This window comes from Coenobita brevimanus, chromosome 25 (genome assembly GCF_032717465.1).
Source record: "Coenobita brevimanus isolate Jiangsu-jjx chromosome 25, ASM3271746v2, whole genome shotgun sequence".
NCBI lineage: Eukaryota > Metazoa > Arthropoda > Malacostraca > Decapoda > Coenobitidae > Coenobita > Coenobita brevimanus.
Genome location: NC_136978.1, coordinates 36699276 through 36712745, shown reverse-complemented (window position 1 = coordinate 36712745; position 13470 = coordinate 36699276). Strand labels below are relative to the sequence as shown.

The window sequence follows — 13470 nt, the reverse complement described above, 5'->3', positions numbered from 1 at the left end:
AACTAGAAGTTCTCCCTAACTTGATCATAATCAGCTGGTGGTTGTAAGGGTCTAATGAGATGTCCCTGGGCTGGAAGACATAAGCCCTTGTTCCCGTCGGTTAAGGAAGGTACCAAACGCCTCTTCCTTAGCTGTATATTTCTGCATAACTCGTTAAAAATAACTTTTGTGTGTTTTTATTTTTTTTGTGATCTGTCTTTTAAATGGAAAGATATCAACAGTATACCAGAGAGTAGCAAGGTGTAGGAAGCAAAATAAATCGCCAAGGAAATCGCTGTAATGCCTACTTAACCGGAGAGAAAACGGGCCTTAATTTTTCAAATGCTTAATGGTATTATAATTATGGAAGATGATCCTGGATACAATTGTTGGAGTGAAGCAACAATCTAATTAACACAAAAATGCAGAAAATATCCTGCAAAATTTGGGTTTCGTGGAAAAGGTGCATATTTCAAACCTAAACTAAACTAAACTGTGCTCGTCATAATCTGAATTTTGAAAAGTTTTACAGAACTATTAATGACAGGCCAAAACAATGCTAAAAAGATGCAAAATTAATCTTCCTTGATACTCCACCTCGTCCCACACTCTTGAAGGAAAGAATCTGATATGGACTGTGAAATTGAGTGCCCTGGCCAGATACATCAGCTGGCTGTAGTCCATGCCGAAGTGTGTGGTGTTGTCGCCCTCCCCTGATGTGATCCAATAGGGTTCATAGGGAAGAGCTGTAGCGTTCATCCTCATACCGTGAAAACTGAAACGATAAACATTTTTTTCCAGTCCCGCATGGGCTTCTTTTTTTTTTTTTTTTTTTTCCCAACACGTGCTTAAGTTCAACATATCAAGTCTAAGTTCTCTTTGTCAGAGGGTACTTGGATATGACAGGCACATAATTCTATGCAAAAGTTTGTGTCAATACACATCCGTATCATTACAGGACCAGACACACAACACAGTTAAGCGCATGAAGCAGCCACCACACAGAGATTATCAAAACCTGTCTGGAGGTGGGATACGGTTGCAGAGACTCAACGACAATATCCAACACTAGCAATGAAAAAACGCCTATATACTCATTTCACACACACGGTAATACAACACCTCGATCACAACGCCATGATCCAAGTCCCCCTCCTGACATTCACCCATCGGAGATGTCCTTAAACAGATATGCCCGAGTTCATCTTGGTAGACTTAAAGCAGGACATCACCCAGTCCTCCTCAGTTACCAGCTTCGATTTGAGAGGGAATCACAGATGGCACATGCCCAGCATGTAGATTTGGCTAACACAGCATACACATAATGGAAAACTGCATAACATGCCACCCGCAGACACAACGTCAACGGTATAGGGAATCTATGGGACAACCCTACAGGGTCAGTTGCTCACCTGTGGTCGACGGGTCTGTTCCATGAGACGGGCCGAGGTTGAGCAACAACAACAAAAACAACAATCGTGCCTTGGTGAAGTTTTGCCCCATTCTTCAGTATCTGTTCCATAGCTCAATCATAGAATATGACAGTACTACTAATCGACTGCACATATTATTTTTTCTGTAGTACATCGTAGTGACTATTGCCACATCTCAGTGTCTTTCCGCTGCTACAGCTTAGCAGTAAAGAAGCAAAGGCGGCAATTTTGAAAAAAAAAAAAAAAAAAAAAAAAAAGACAGTACAGTGACATCTTCATGTCAATTAAAGACAATGGATAGGGTGCAGAGGTATATTAGTGAGGAGTGTGTGAACTGGAGAGAGAGAGGCCTGATGGCAAAAACACGTGATGTGAAGGCAATTGTTGGTGGCCACTTCCGGTATTAAGGCGTTTGGTTGTAGACAGACAGACAGACAGACAGACTGGTTACTTCACGAACTTGTGGAATTTATCAGGAAACATGCTTCGATACTCGGAGTGGATGAAACCTCGAGAGGGGGTCCATGAAGCCACCTGCACTACCCGAGCGCCAGTGGGGGTGTACGGCAGGTGTGCAAATATTCCACATCTGTAATACACAATAAATGTCAATTGAAGGACCATTCATGATAAATTCCACATCTGTAATACACAACATATGCCAAGTAAGTGAACATGAACGATATTATACCTTCCTTGCAATGTAAAGAGTAATTTATCAAGTTACCATACCGCTATTACTCTATCTTGGCGCATATTATCATTCTTTGGCGGTTTATTTCAGATAGGTGTGTGAGGTGGAAGAATTATGCTACAGCTCGACATAATTTCCATAGCACTTCTTTGTGACTAGCAACATATTCCAGTAGTTATTTGTTTCTACAGCTCATCAATCAAGGATAGAGTGATGGCAGTTCCAGGCTAAGCTAGCGTAAAAAGTGATGACCATTCGCGTAACAGTTTGCCTAAACACGCCAAACCAGAATACTCAGAGCAACTATGGTGATTTCGTAACATCATAACGTTAAAGATTTCGTTTCCATGTTACACCTTAGCATTCTCCTCTGTGATTTTTGTGGCGCTTTAATATCAACTTAGTTTATATGATTAACAAAAAAAGAGGGCCACGCAATCTCCAAAGAAACTAAGAATATATCGGTATTAAAGGATATGTAAGCAAGAAATCTTAAAGAAATTGCTCTTATATTGTAGTGTAAGTGTTGGTTCGGTAAATATAAAGATAACATAATAATAGTGTAGTACTTAGCCAAGGAACATTGCTCATTTCAAATGTTGCGTGTTCAATGAACAAGCATCACAACCTATCTATCTATCTATCTATTGCCAGACGCCTCAATCCCGTTTGGGGTGGCCACAAACAAAACGCCTCCACGTCGCCCTGTCCCCCGCCATTTCACTGCCCTGCTCCCAACTCTCACCCCCCTCTCTCATATACCTCTCCACCCCATCCCTCCATCTCATCCTCGTCCTCCCCCTCCCTCCTCCCCCCTCCACCTCACTCACATACACTCTCTTCGTCAGTCTTTCACCCTTCATCCTCTCCACATGGCCAAACCACCTCAGTGTGTTCTTCATAACGCTTCCTAGCACATCCATATCCATACCACAACGCTCCTTTATATCCTCATTCGTCAGCCTGTCCCTCCATGTGACTCCACAGGCTCCTCTTAAATAACTCATTTCCACTGCTCTCACTCTTGACTTGTGTCTTTCCAGCAACGTCCAAGCTTCACTTCCATACGTTAGAGTTGGTATCACAATACTGTCATGTAGTAAATTTTTCACTTCCATGCTCACTTCCCTGTTTCTTATCACTGCTTTCAAAGAACCAGCAACATTTCTTCCCTGCTGTACCCTTTCAAGCACTTCACCTTCCAAACCTCCATCCTTACTCATCACACTACCCAAGTACTTGAACGTACTCACATTTTCCAATTCCTCACCATCCAACCTCGCTGTACATTCACTGACTTCACCTCTCTCAAAGACCATCACTTTACTCTTCCCTACATTCACCTTTAGATTCCGTTTCTTACACACTCTCCCAAACTCATCCACCAAGCCTTGCAGCTCCCCTTCATCTTCACCAACAACACAGTATCATCTGCAGTACAGATGTACAGGGAGTTTCCAAACACTATCCTCTCTTACCAGGGCCTCCCTAACATCCACTACCCTACCTTGTACCTCTTTTATTACCCCATCCATGTACAGATTGAACAACCATGGAGACATGACACATCCCTGCTTCAACCTAACCTTCAAAGAGAAAAATTTACTTAGTTCACCATCCACACGCACTGCAGCCTTAGCACCATCATACATACTCTTCACAGCATTCAACAACTTCCCATCTACTCCATTATATTCTTAATACTTTCCACAATCATTGTCTATCCACCCTGTCATATGCTTTCTCCAAATCCATGAAAGCCCCATACAACTTCTTTTCCTTCTCTAGAAACTTTTCCACTAAAGATCTAAGAATGAATATCTGATCTACACAACCTCTTCCCTTCCTAAAGCCTCCCTGTTCTTCTCCAACTAATTCCTCTGTTTTTTCTCTAACTCTGTCAATAAGTATCCTACCATACACTTTTCCAATTATACTAAGAAGACAAATGCCGCTATGATTACCACACACTTCTTTTTCACCTTTCCCTTTGTACAAGGGAATAATTATACCTGACTTCCAATCCTCCGGGACTCTACCTTCCTCCCAGGCCAATCTACACATCTTCCACATCCATTCCACTACAATCTCTTCCCCATGCTTCAGCATTTCACCACACACTCCATCAATACCTGGGGCTTTCCCCAATTTAACTTTCTTCATTGCTTCCACAACTTCTATCCTACTGATTTCTTCCTGTCTTCTCACCTCCCTCCTTCTCCCAGCCATTCCCCAGCCACTTATACTCGCATTACTTCCATCCTGTATGTTCAACAATTCCTTAAAGTGTTCTCTCCATCTGCTCACTTTTTCTCTCATCTCCACTAGTAATCTACCATTTTTATCTTTCACTCCCCTGCTAACCTCACTTCCACCCTGTCTTACTCTCTTCACCTCTTTCCAGAACATTTTCTTACAGTCCCTCCACTTTACACTCACATTCCTTCCAAATTCCTCATCCACTCTCTTCTTACTCTCTCTTACTAATCTTTTCATCTCTCTCTTTCTTTCTATGTATAACTCTCTCTTCCGCCTCTCAGCTTCTTCCACGCCCCTATTTCTCATCCATTCATTGTATGCTGTCTTCTTTTGTGCCACAGCCTGTCTCACCTCTTCAGTCCACCACGCTGTTCATTTCACCCCCCTCTGTCTTCTCTTCCTCCCACACACCACATCACATGCTGCACATATTTCTTCTGTAAATATCCTGCACACACCTTCCACGTCCCCCATCTGCTCCAATTCATATTTGCCCAATCGTTCCTCCACTTCTCTCTTATACTTCGCCTTTTTCTCATCCTCTTGTAACCTTTCCACTCTCCTTGCAACTACTCCTTCTCATCACTAACACTATGCGAATAAGCGTTGTCTGTGTGTGGGTCTCCACATTTGACCCCTTAGAGTTTTTGACGTGCCATACATCATAAGACGAGGAACGAAGAGCTGACAACGATGGTGTAAATAACACCTGCGTGCGGTCAGTTAAACATGAGTCATGCGGACTTTTGTGGTCGATCTTTGCAAGACATTGGGAACCATCTACAGGCCTTACCACTTGGAGGAATGAGTTGAAATTTCGCCTATTCATGCCCGGTACGTCGGAACAGGTCCATGTCAAGTTTGGTGAAAGTACGTGTCTCAGGGGCATGTGCTTATCAGTCTTATTCGCTAAGCACTTGTTTAGAGTATCTAGGGCTCTACTCAGCATCAAGTACACTTATATTAAAACTGCATTCACGTTGCTGATATCTACATAACTCATTTAAAAACACCTATTTTCCAATTTGTTTCAGGAAGAAAATGAGAATATCTCTGATACCTGCCCCCTTTTGAGAAACAGATAAAAGAGATGTCAGGACAGTTTACTGGCTCACTTCTCATGAGTTACTTATGTGACTTCTGTTCCAAACTAATTTCTGTTAGACATTATCATACTTCTAAACTTCATCTTCAGTTTCGTACTAAGTCCCAGGATTGATGCTCCTAATGGCATCTCCGTGTCTGTATCCTTTCTCTTACCGTACACTTCTCTTGAATCCATACATGAATGTTGCATATGTTTCGGGAGACCAGGCATATTTTTGTGTTTCCAAACTTCCTATGCTTCCTAGCCCAACAAAGATACATGAAAATATATCGGGAAAAATATTTCGCCCAAATTGCTCTTGTTCAAAATCTTTCTTACACATTTAATGTATGTTAATGTTTACTAATCAGTTACTATTGGTGGTGGCTGGAAACAATATGATCTTTAACATTTACTGCTCTGGTCAGTTTATATTTGTTTTGTGTCATACCATAGTAGTTATCAAACTGGGTTGAGTAACTTTCGATATAAACTTACACGGGTGTTCGTGCAGACATATCGATGTTGATGGCCATGGTGTTCATCATGGAGAATGTCCAGTGAGAGGTGAGCAGAGCCCCAAGGTCGTCCCTGGGCAGGCGAGTGAGCACCAGGAGCCTTGTGGACCACACCAGGAGGCGGCCCTTGAGGGACCAGTGGGCGAAGGCGGCGAGGAAGGCTGGGTCGTCACTCACCACCACCACCGTTAAGCACCATGACATCTGCCGCAGCTGATAACGTCACATTGGTAAAAGGTACCTGAGTGATCTACCCGCCTCAGCAGTGATGTGACAGTTACCTACCCTCCTCAACAGTGACGTAACAGTGACCTACCCGCCTCAACAGTGACGTAACAGTGACCTGTCTGCATCAGGAGTGATGTAACAGTGACCTAACCGCTTCAGCAATAATAAAACAGTGACCTACCTGACGAGCCTGGCTGACCACCAGGGAGAGGCGCTGCTGCGTCAAGTTAGCGTCATGGCCTCCCACACCCACACCAAACACACTCACACCCAACCAATCTCCACCATCACCCATGTACTGAAACACAACATAGAGTCATTTCACTCCACGAATGCAGGGCCAGAGTAAAGAGTCCTCCCGTACACTGGAACACATATGTATAATTTGAGTTAAAAGAACATGGAATTCAACCACAAGGGTTTGGAAACATGAGGATTTAGATATAAATTTTTTTGTCAAATTTTCTTTTAACAAGCTACACTGCTTTTATGGAAGAGAGAGAGAGAGAGAGAGAGAGAGAGAGAGAGAGAGAGAGAGAGAGAGAGAATTAACTGGATAGTGACTATGACATACTTTATTTCCGTTGACAAGAGTGGGTACTGATATGGCGACATCTGTTAGAAAGAGTGGGAAACACTTGTCCAGTTCTGTTTCCTTGAGCGTTGCCTCCATTGCGTGACTTGCGTACTCTGCCACAGCCCACGTGTCTTAAGAAGAAATAAGAATCACGATTGGGATGATAGTTTTATATATATATATATATATATATATATATATATATATATACACACACACACACACACACACACACACACACACACACATATATATATATATATATATATATATATATATATATATATATATATATATATATATATATATACGTTGGTGTGCATCAGGGGTCAGTCTTGAGCCCCATGTTGTTTATCATGGTACTTGAAGCCCTTTCACTTGACTTTAGAAATGGACTCCCATGGGAGTTGTTATATGCTGATGATTTGGTGTTGATTGCAGAGAACGAAAGGTAGGCGGAGGAAAGGTGTAGGAAGTGGAGAGATGGTATGGGGCAAAAAGGTTTAAGGGTAAATGCAGATAAAACAAAAGTGATGATATCTAGGGTTGGTGGCGGTACTGTCAAAGACGAGGGAAAGTGGCCATGTGCAATTTGCCACAAGGGCGTGGGAAGTAATTCCATCTTGTGCGGTGTGTGTGATAAATGGGTGCATAAGAGATGTAGTGGTATCAGAGGTAGACTGCGAGATAATGCTGATTTTATGTGTACGGCGTGCCTGGGTGAGCAGGTGGAGATTGTCATACGTGAATGGATTGAACTTGCTGGTGAATCTCTTGAGTGTGTGGAAGAGTTTTGTTATCTGGGAGACATGTTGTGTGCTGGAGGTGGGGCTGGAGCTAGCTCTGTGGCTAGGGTGAGAAGAAGTTCAGGGAGCTCTTGCCTCTCCTGACATTGAGAGGGCTCTCCCTATGTGTTAAGGGGTCTTTGTATGCAGCATATGTTAGGAGTGTAATACTGTATGGTAGTGAGACCTGGGCAGTGAAGGAGGAAGATATTCGCCGGCTCAGACGTACAGAAATGACAATGATTAGGTGGATGTGCAGTGCGTCCCAGGCCTAGAGGGGCTGGGTTTACGATGGAAGAGTTGAGAGGTAGGATGAGACTGGAGTGTATTGGTGTTGTGATGAAGAGAGGTAGATTGAGGTGGTTTGGACATGTGGAGAGGATGGGGGATGATAACTAGGTGAGGAAGGTGAGAAGTGTTAATACTGGGGGTGGGGTTATGAGGGTTAGACCGAGAAAGACATGGGACGAGGTCTTTAAGTGTGACCTTAGGGTTAAGAGACTGAACAGGGAGGCTGCAATGCATCGTGCAGCGTGGAGAGCCGCCATTAGGTGACCAAGGCCGACACATGCCAGCATGTTGGAGCCTTTAAAAACGAAACGAAACGAAACGATATATATATATATATATATATATATATATATATATACACACACTATATGCGCTGTTTAGGCATCAGTTTTTCCTCACCAAACACTCATGTCCTCCTGTCTTTCCACTGTCGTTCACAAATATATGTTCTCTCTCAGCTTTTTTCTAAAATAAAATACAAAGTCATCTCTCTCTTGTCTCATTTAGAGTGAATAATTTCATCTTTTCTAGTCTCTCTCCTTAAAGACATTTCCCTCAAGCTTGATATTATCCTTTGGGCTACCTTCAATATCCTTTCCACTTAAATAACGTGTTTGTTTAACGCTATGATTTCGAGATTTGGAATGGACAGGAACTTCTTGGATGGGGATGCTTAGGTTACAATAAATGAGCTCCACTCGTAGCTGTCAGGAGAACGAGCTTGAGAGTACCAGTAATTCAATTATAGTTTAAGGTTATGATGGCCATATCATTGACTTCCATAACATTTCATTCAGATAATTAACAGCCAGTCTTATGTTGATTATCATTTTTTTTTATTAATTTATTACGAATAAAGGGCGACATACCTAGTAACAGTACCATGAAACCAAGTATTATGTGCAGAGGAACTCGTGTCTCGCAGGGGACGCTGTTTTGTTATATAGATATACTGAAATTTACAATACAGGAGTTAGCATCCACCAAGATGTGGAGGTCTCACGAAAATTATATCCAAATGATTGTCTTTGAGTAGACAATTACAGATATCAGTCAAGCACTGTCCCTGAGTTAGTTGACTGAGGGACACTCAAGACATTAATGCTGAAGACTGTTGGCATTAGTACGGTCGCATAGTTTGAAGGAGAAGTGAGGCACATCTCCTACCTCAGAGACTTGCTAGACAAGGCGATATCCTAGCTGAAGTCGAGCAGATATTTTATGATGTAACAGAGGTAACCCCGTATCCATCTGAAGAAGTTCCCTGGACACCAAATTTCACCAGCTGATCAAGGATGATATCTATGCAACATCAAAGACAGTACATAGAATAATGAATGCTACAACACTGGTGGGGAAGAGGACGGTAAAGAGTTTCGTTCGACAGTGGTGTGTACATCTTTGTGGCAGAAAAACATTCAGTCTGGGTGAGAGTTTGTCTTCCAGCCGAAACATGAGACGGGTGAGGAATTTGTCAGTACTAGGTTTCCCAATGGGCACAATCTTGCAGGTGGTCCAGGCATTAGGCACATATCCCTTCCAGGGGCATATCTTATTTCTCTGATTGGGGTAGAAGTATTCTTGTTGTTTTTAATGCATCAAAAACTCAGCAATCTACCAACCCGACAACATCTTCTACGGGAATACTCTCTAAATTTTACTATTATCAAGCTTAATCCTGCATGATCTTGGGGTTTCATTCTCTCGGGATTTGTCTTAGAAAGAACATAATTTTACCTCCTTTCCAAAATCTGCTTCCAAGAGATTAGGTGTGCTAAGCCGACTCCACACCTTCTTTACCCCTGCAGAGTTGTTGACTTTATACACGGGTAGAGTACAGCTCCCATGTGTGGGGAGGCTTCACACATACAATTCTTCTTAACGAGATGGAGTCAAGGGTTTTTCATCTCATTAACTCCCCTCCTCTTACTGGTTCCATTCAACCTCTTTGTCTTCACCACACTGTTGCTTCTTTATCTCTTTTCTGTCACTACTTCATTGGTCTCTGCTCCACTGAACTGTTTGCTTGCATCTCCCCACCACTGCGATGGATGTGTAACCCCCGTCTAGCAACAAACTCTCATCCTTTTTCTGTCCAACGCTTTCATACAAGAGATATCCGTTACTCCCAGTCCTTCATATATGCACCATGCAAACTCTGGAACTAAGTTCCTGTGTCTGTCTTTCCTACTGCCTATGAGCTCAAGTCTTTCAAACACAGTGTGTTCATGCATCTCGAAATGTATGGATCTTGAACTTGGCTCTCTGTTATCTTTTTTTTTTTTTTTTTTTCCCTTAGAGGGAACATTTTGTGTGCTCCTGGCCTTTGGTTCCTTCGTCCTTGCATAAAAAAAAAATGATTGTAGAGCTGTAGCAGAGGGCTTCCAGGGAGTTTCAGGAGTAGGCGAAAGACAGGGTAAATTATGCCATCATCCCTTGGGTCTGTTGCCTTAATCCTAATGAATGCATGTCGCAATTAGTTCTCAGTTAATAGTGCATCACAATCTTCATCCGCCTTCAGTAACGAAGCCATCAGACAGAGAATGCGGATACTTTGCTAGGAGGAGAGTGCATCTTCAATATGTGTAGAAGGGTTGCGTGCTTGTGATTGTTCAGATCATGCATTAGTAAGATTTTGTGCGTACTCTGCTGGACAGTGGTGGAGAGGAATAAAGGGCTTTTTCCTGACAATCTTGTTGAATATATATCACATGAATCCAGCACTCGTCTGATGGTTAATGGTATCTGTGAACTTCTGCCAGGATTCAATATGGATGCATTGCTGGAGGGCAATTAGATCGTCTCTTGACTCTTGGTTCTGGTGCAGATGCTCAGGTGTTGGTTGCCTCTGGAAAGAGAGACCATCCTCCACCATTTTCCATTCTTCTTGGAGGATAAACTAATCAAGTGTCCAAGTATTGGCTTCAGGGCGACTGTTAATGTGTGGTTTTGTAACATAGCGACTGTGAAAGTCATGGGTGGAGTTTTCCAAGGAGAAATATAAGTTATCAGGTGACTATAAATCAAATGTGGGGAGGAGGCTGGAAATATATGAGATGTACTGTTGCGGACACTCGATCCTGACCCACTTAGTATCTGCCTGGTGCTGTCTGGCAACCGAACTGTAGTAAGCTGTTGCGTTTTATGAATGAACACTGGCACTGTTGGTAACCCTAATTGTGTCTGGGGTGGGTAACATACGTTTGGATGCATTTATGTTGGTTAATATGAAATAAATGTAAAAGATATTACACCTATAACCTTTAAATATTTATTGTATGATGCTGGATCCCATTCCATATCCCCACATATTAAAGTGTGATTGTATTATGAATACGTTAAAACATTAGCCCTGGCAACACACATATGTCAGGCTTACCAAACGGTGGTAGGTGACCACAGTGGAGAAGCGAAACAGAAATATATATATATATATATATATATATATATATATATATTGGGAAATATTTGGTAACTGGGTGATGTTAATCACAAATTATATCTGTAACACCCTTAACGTATAAAAATAGAAACTTTAAAAACACGCAGGATATTAAACGTGGTATGGATACGTAGACGTAAGGAATCGGAAAGGTTGGCCGCCAGTCACCATCAATAGGCCACACCTTCATCCACCCACCGACTCAGACTTTCTTTGACCGAAGATATTGTTCCCTCCCATAAATGTACAGTACATCAGTTTTAATTTCAAGAACGCGGTCACCGTAATATTATGTATATTGAACCCCTCTCATGCCATGTCCAATTTTAGTGATGACAGCCGAACACCTTTTTATTGTAACATGATGATATAAAACACGAATAAAACTCTCGTAAGTGTTACTGTGATATCATAATGGTTATGGTTATATAATAGGTGTAACAACAGAGTGCTGGCAGGCATTACGAATACAGTTGATATGGCAATGTGCACAGATGTCAGTCTATAACTGTAGCTGTAAACTAGAGCATCAAATTATATAAGCTAGTGCATCTATCCAGCCATTCTCTTATGCAACATCCTTTCTAATAAAGGTTCCCAGCTCACATCCCCTCACTCATCCCTTACACTCCATCCCTCCATCTCATCCTCGGCCTTCCCCTCCCTCTCCTCTCTCCACCTCACGTGTATACACTCTCCTCGTTAGTCTCTCGTTCTCCATCCTCTCCACTTGGCCAAACCACGTCAGTGCATTTTTCCTATCGCTTTCTATCACATCCACACCGCAGCACTGCTTCACTTCTTCATTTGTCAGTCGGTCTCTCCATGTAACACAACATGCTCGTCTCAAATAACTCATTTCCACTGCTTTCACTCATTAGAAATTAAAGGGATATGGTATATATATATATATATATATATATATATATATATATATATATATATATATATATATATATATATATATATAGTAGGACAGATAGTAGCAAATTATTTTGCCCTTCATTTCTCACCTTGTAATGTGCTACAAGTGTATCATCCCCTACGTGCCTTTGTCCAAAAATATCAGTCGTTACCCCATTCAAAAACATATACAGCAGAATTGTTTACAAGTCTTACTATCATTATTTGCAAGGGAAAATAATCATTGACATGTCAGATTGCAGAGTGGAATAAAACTGCGTCAAAGCATTACCTATTTCAACATGCAGATTTATACACTAACATCATGTATCTCGATTGCCATACATGATTACCACAGAATTTGATACATTAAGGCAAAAAATTTTCAGTACTTGTTCCATCCTCCATTGATATCAATGACAGCCTGCAATCGATTGGGCATCGTGGAAACATGGTTATAGACCTGTCTAGGATTACTCCTAAATAATTCCCACTGATTTCTCATGTGTTCTGCAACTTGCTGTTGAATCCTCTCCTGAGCTGGTTGCTGTGTGTTAACCATGTTACCCCAAATGTTCTTTATGGGGTTCATGTCACATCCCCGACTGGGCCATTCCAACAGTTCAAGATCTGAATGGTCAGCAAATCAATGTTGGACGATGCGTGCTGTGTGACCCGGGCGTCTGTCCTGGACAAATAATATCCGTCCCTGAAATGGAAGGTCTCGGGCCGATAAAAAGGAAGGAATAAACCCTCCAGTATCACTATATATTGTGCTGCTGTGAACCTGTCTTCTGTTTCTGTTATTTCTCCCATTCCATGGAAAGATATCCATCCCCAGACGTTACACGTCACCTGACCGCTTCGAGTTTCCTCAAAAATGTTTTCACGAGCAAAACTGGAATAGTGAAACTTCTAGTATTATATATATATATATATATATATATATATATATATATATATATATATATATATATATATTACATTCATTGGTCTACAGTTACATAAGCAACACGATACCCTAATACAATATGCCTGTAATACCTATTGCTCATGTTTGTAATACTTATTGTAATACGTAATTCGTGGCCGAGTTAGCCTATATTCTGCATCTTAATTATGACTCGAAAAATGAACAATCTTAGCAGTAATTCAATCACCTAATGGGTGCAGAGTAAAGTTCTCCCTTCCACTATAAAGATACCTGATTGGAAGCATAATGAAGCACAGAAACAGGCAATTTTAACAAACAGATGTATAACCTGCAATTATTC

General features: G+C 41.6%; 1 protein-coding gene across 1 annotated transcript; it reads right to left on the bottom strand.

Annotated features, from left to right (window-relative positions):
- Positions 1-1859: 1859 nt before the first annotated feature.
- LOC145393817 (uncharacterized) lies at positions 1860-6174 on the bottom strand. The gene is made up of 2 exons (XM_080267861.1): positions 5951-6174; positions 1860-2001 (listed from the first exon to the last, which is right to left on the bottom strand). The coding sequence occupies exons 1-2, from the start codon at positions 6172-6174 to the stop codon at positions 1860-1862; spliced, it is 366 nt and encodes a 121-aa protein (XP_080123987.1).
- Between the last annotated feature and the right edge of the window lie 7296 nt (positions 6175-13470).

What these genes read in the sequence shown, in the direction of transcription:
- LOC145393817 (XM_080267861.1), bottom strand. Translation starts at nt 6,174, where the DNA reads ATGTCATGGTGCTTAACGGTGGTGGTGGTGAGTGACGACCCAGCCTTC. An exon ending in ATGTCTGCACGAACACCCGT is followed by an intron (nt 2,002 to 5,950) that starts GTAAGTTTATAT and finishes TGTGTATTACAG; the next exon opens with ATGTGGAATATTTGCACACC.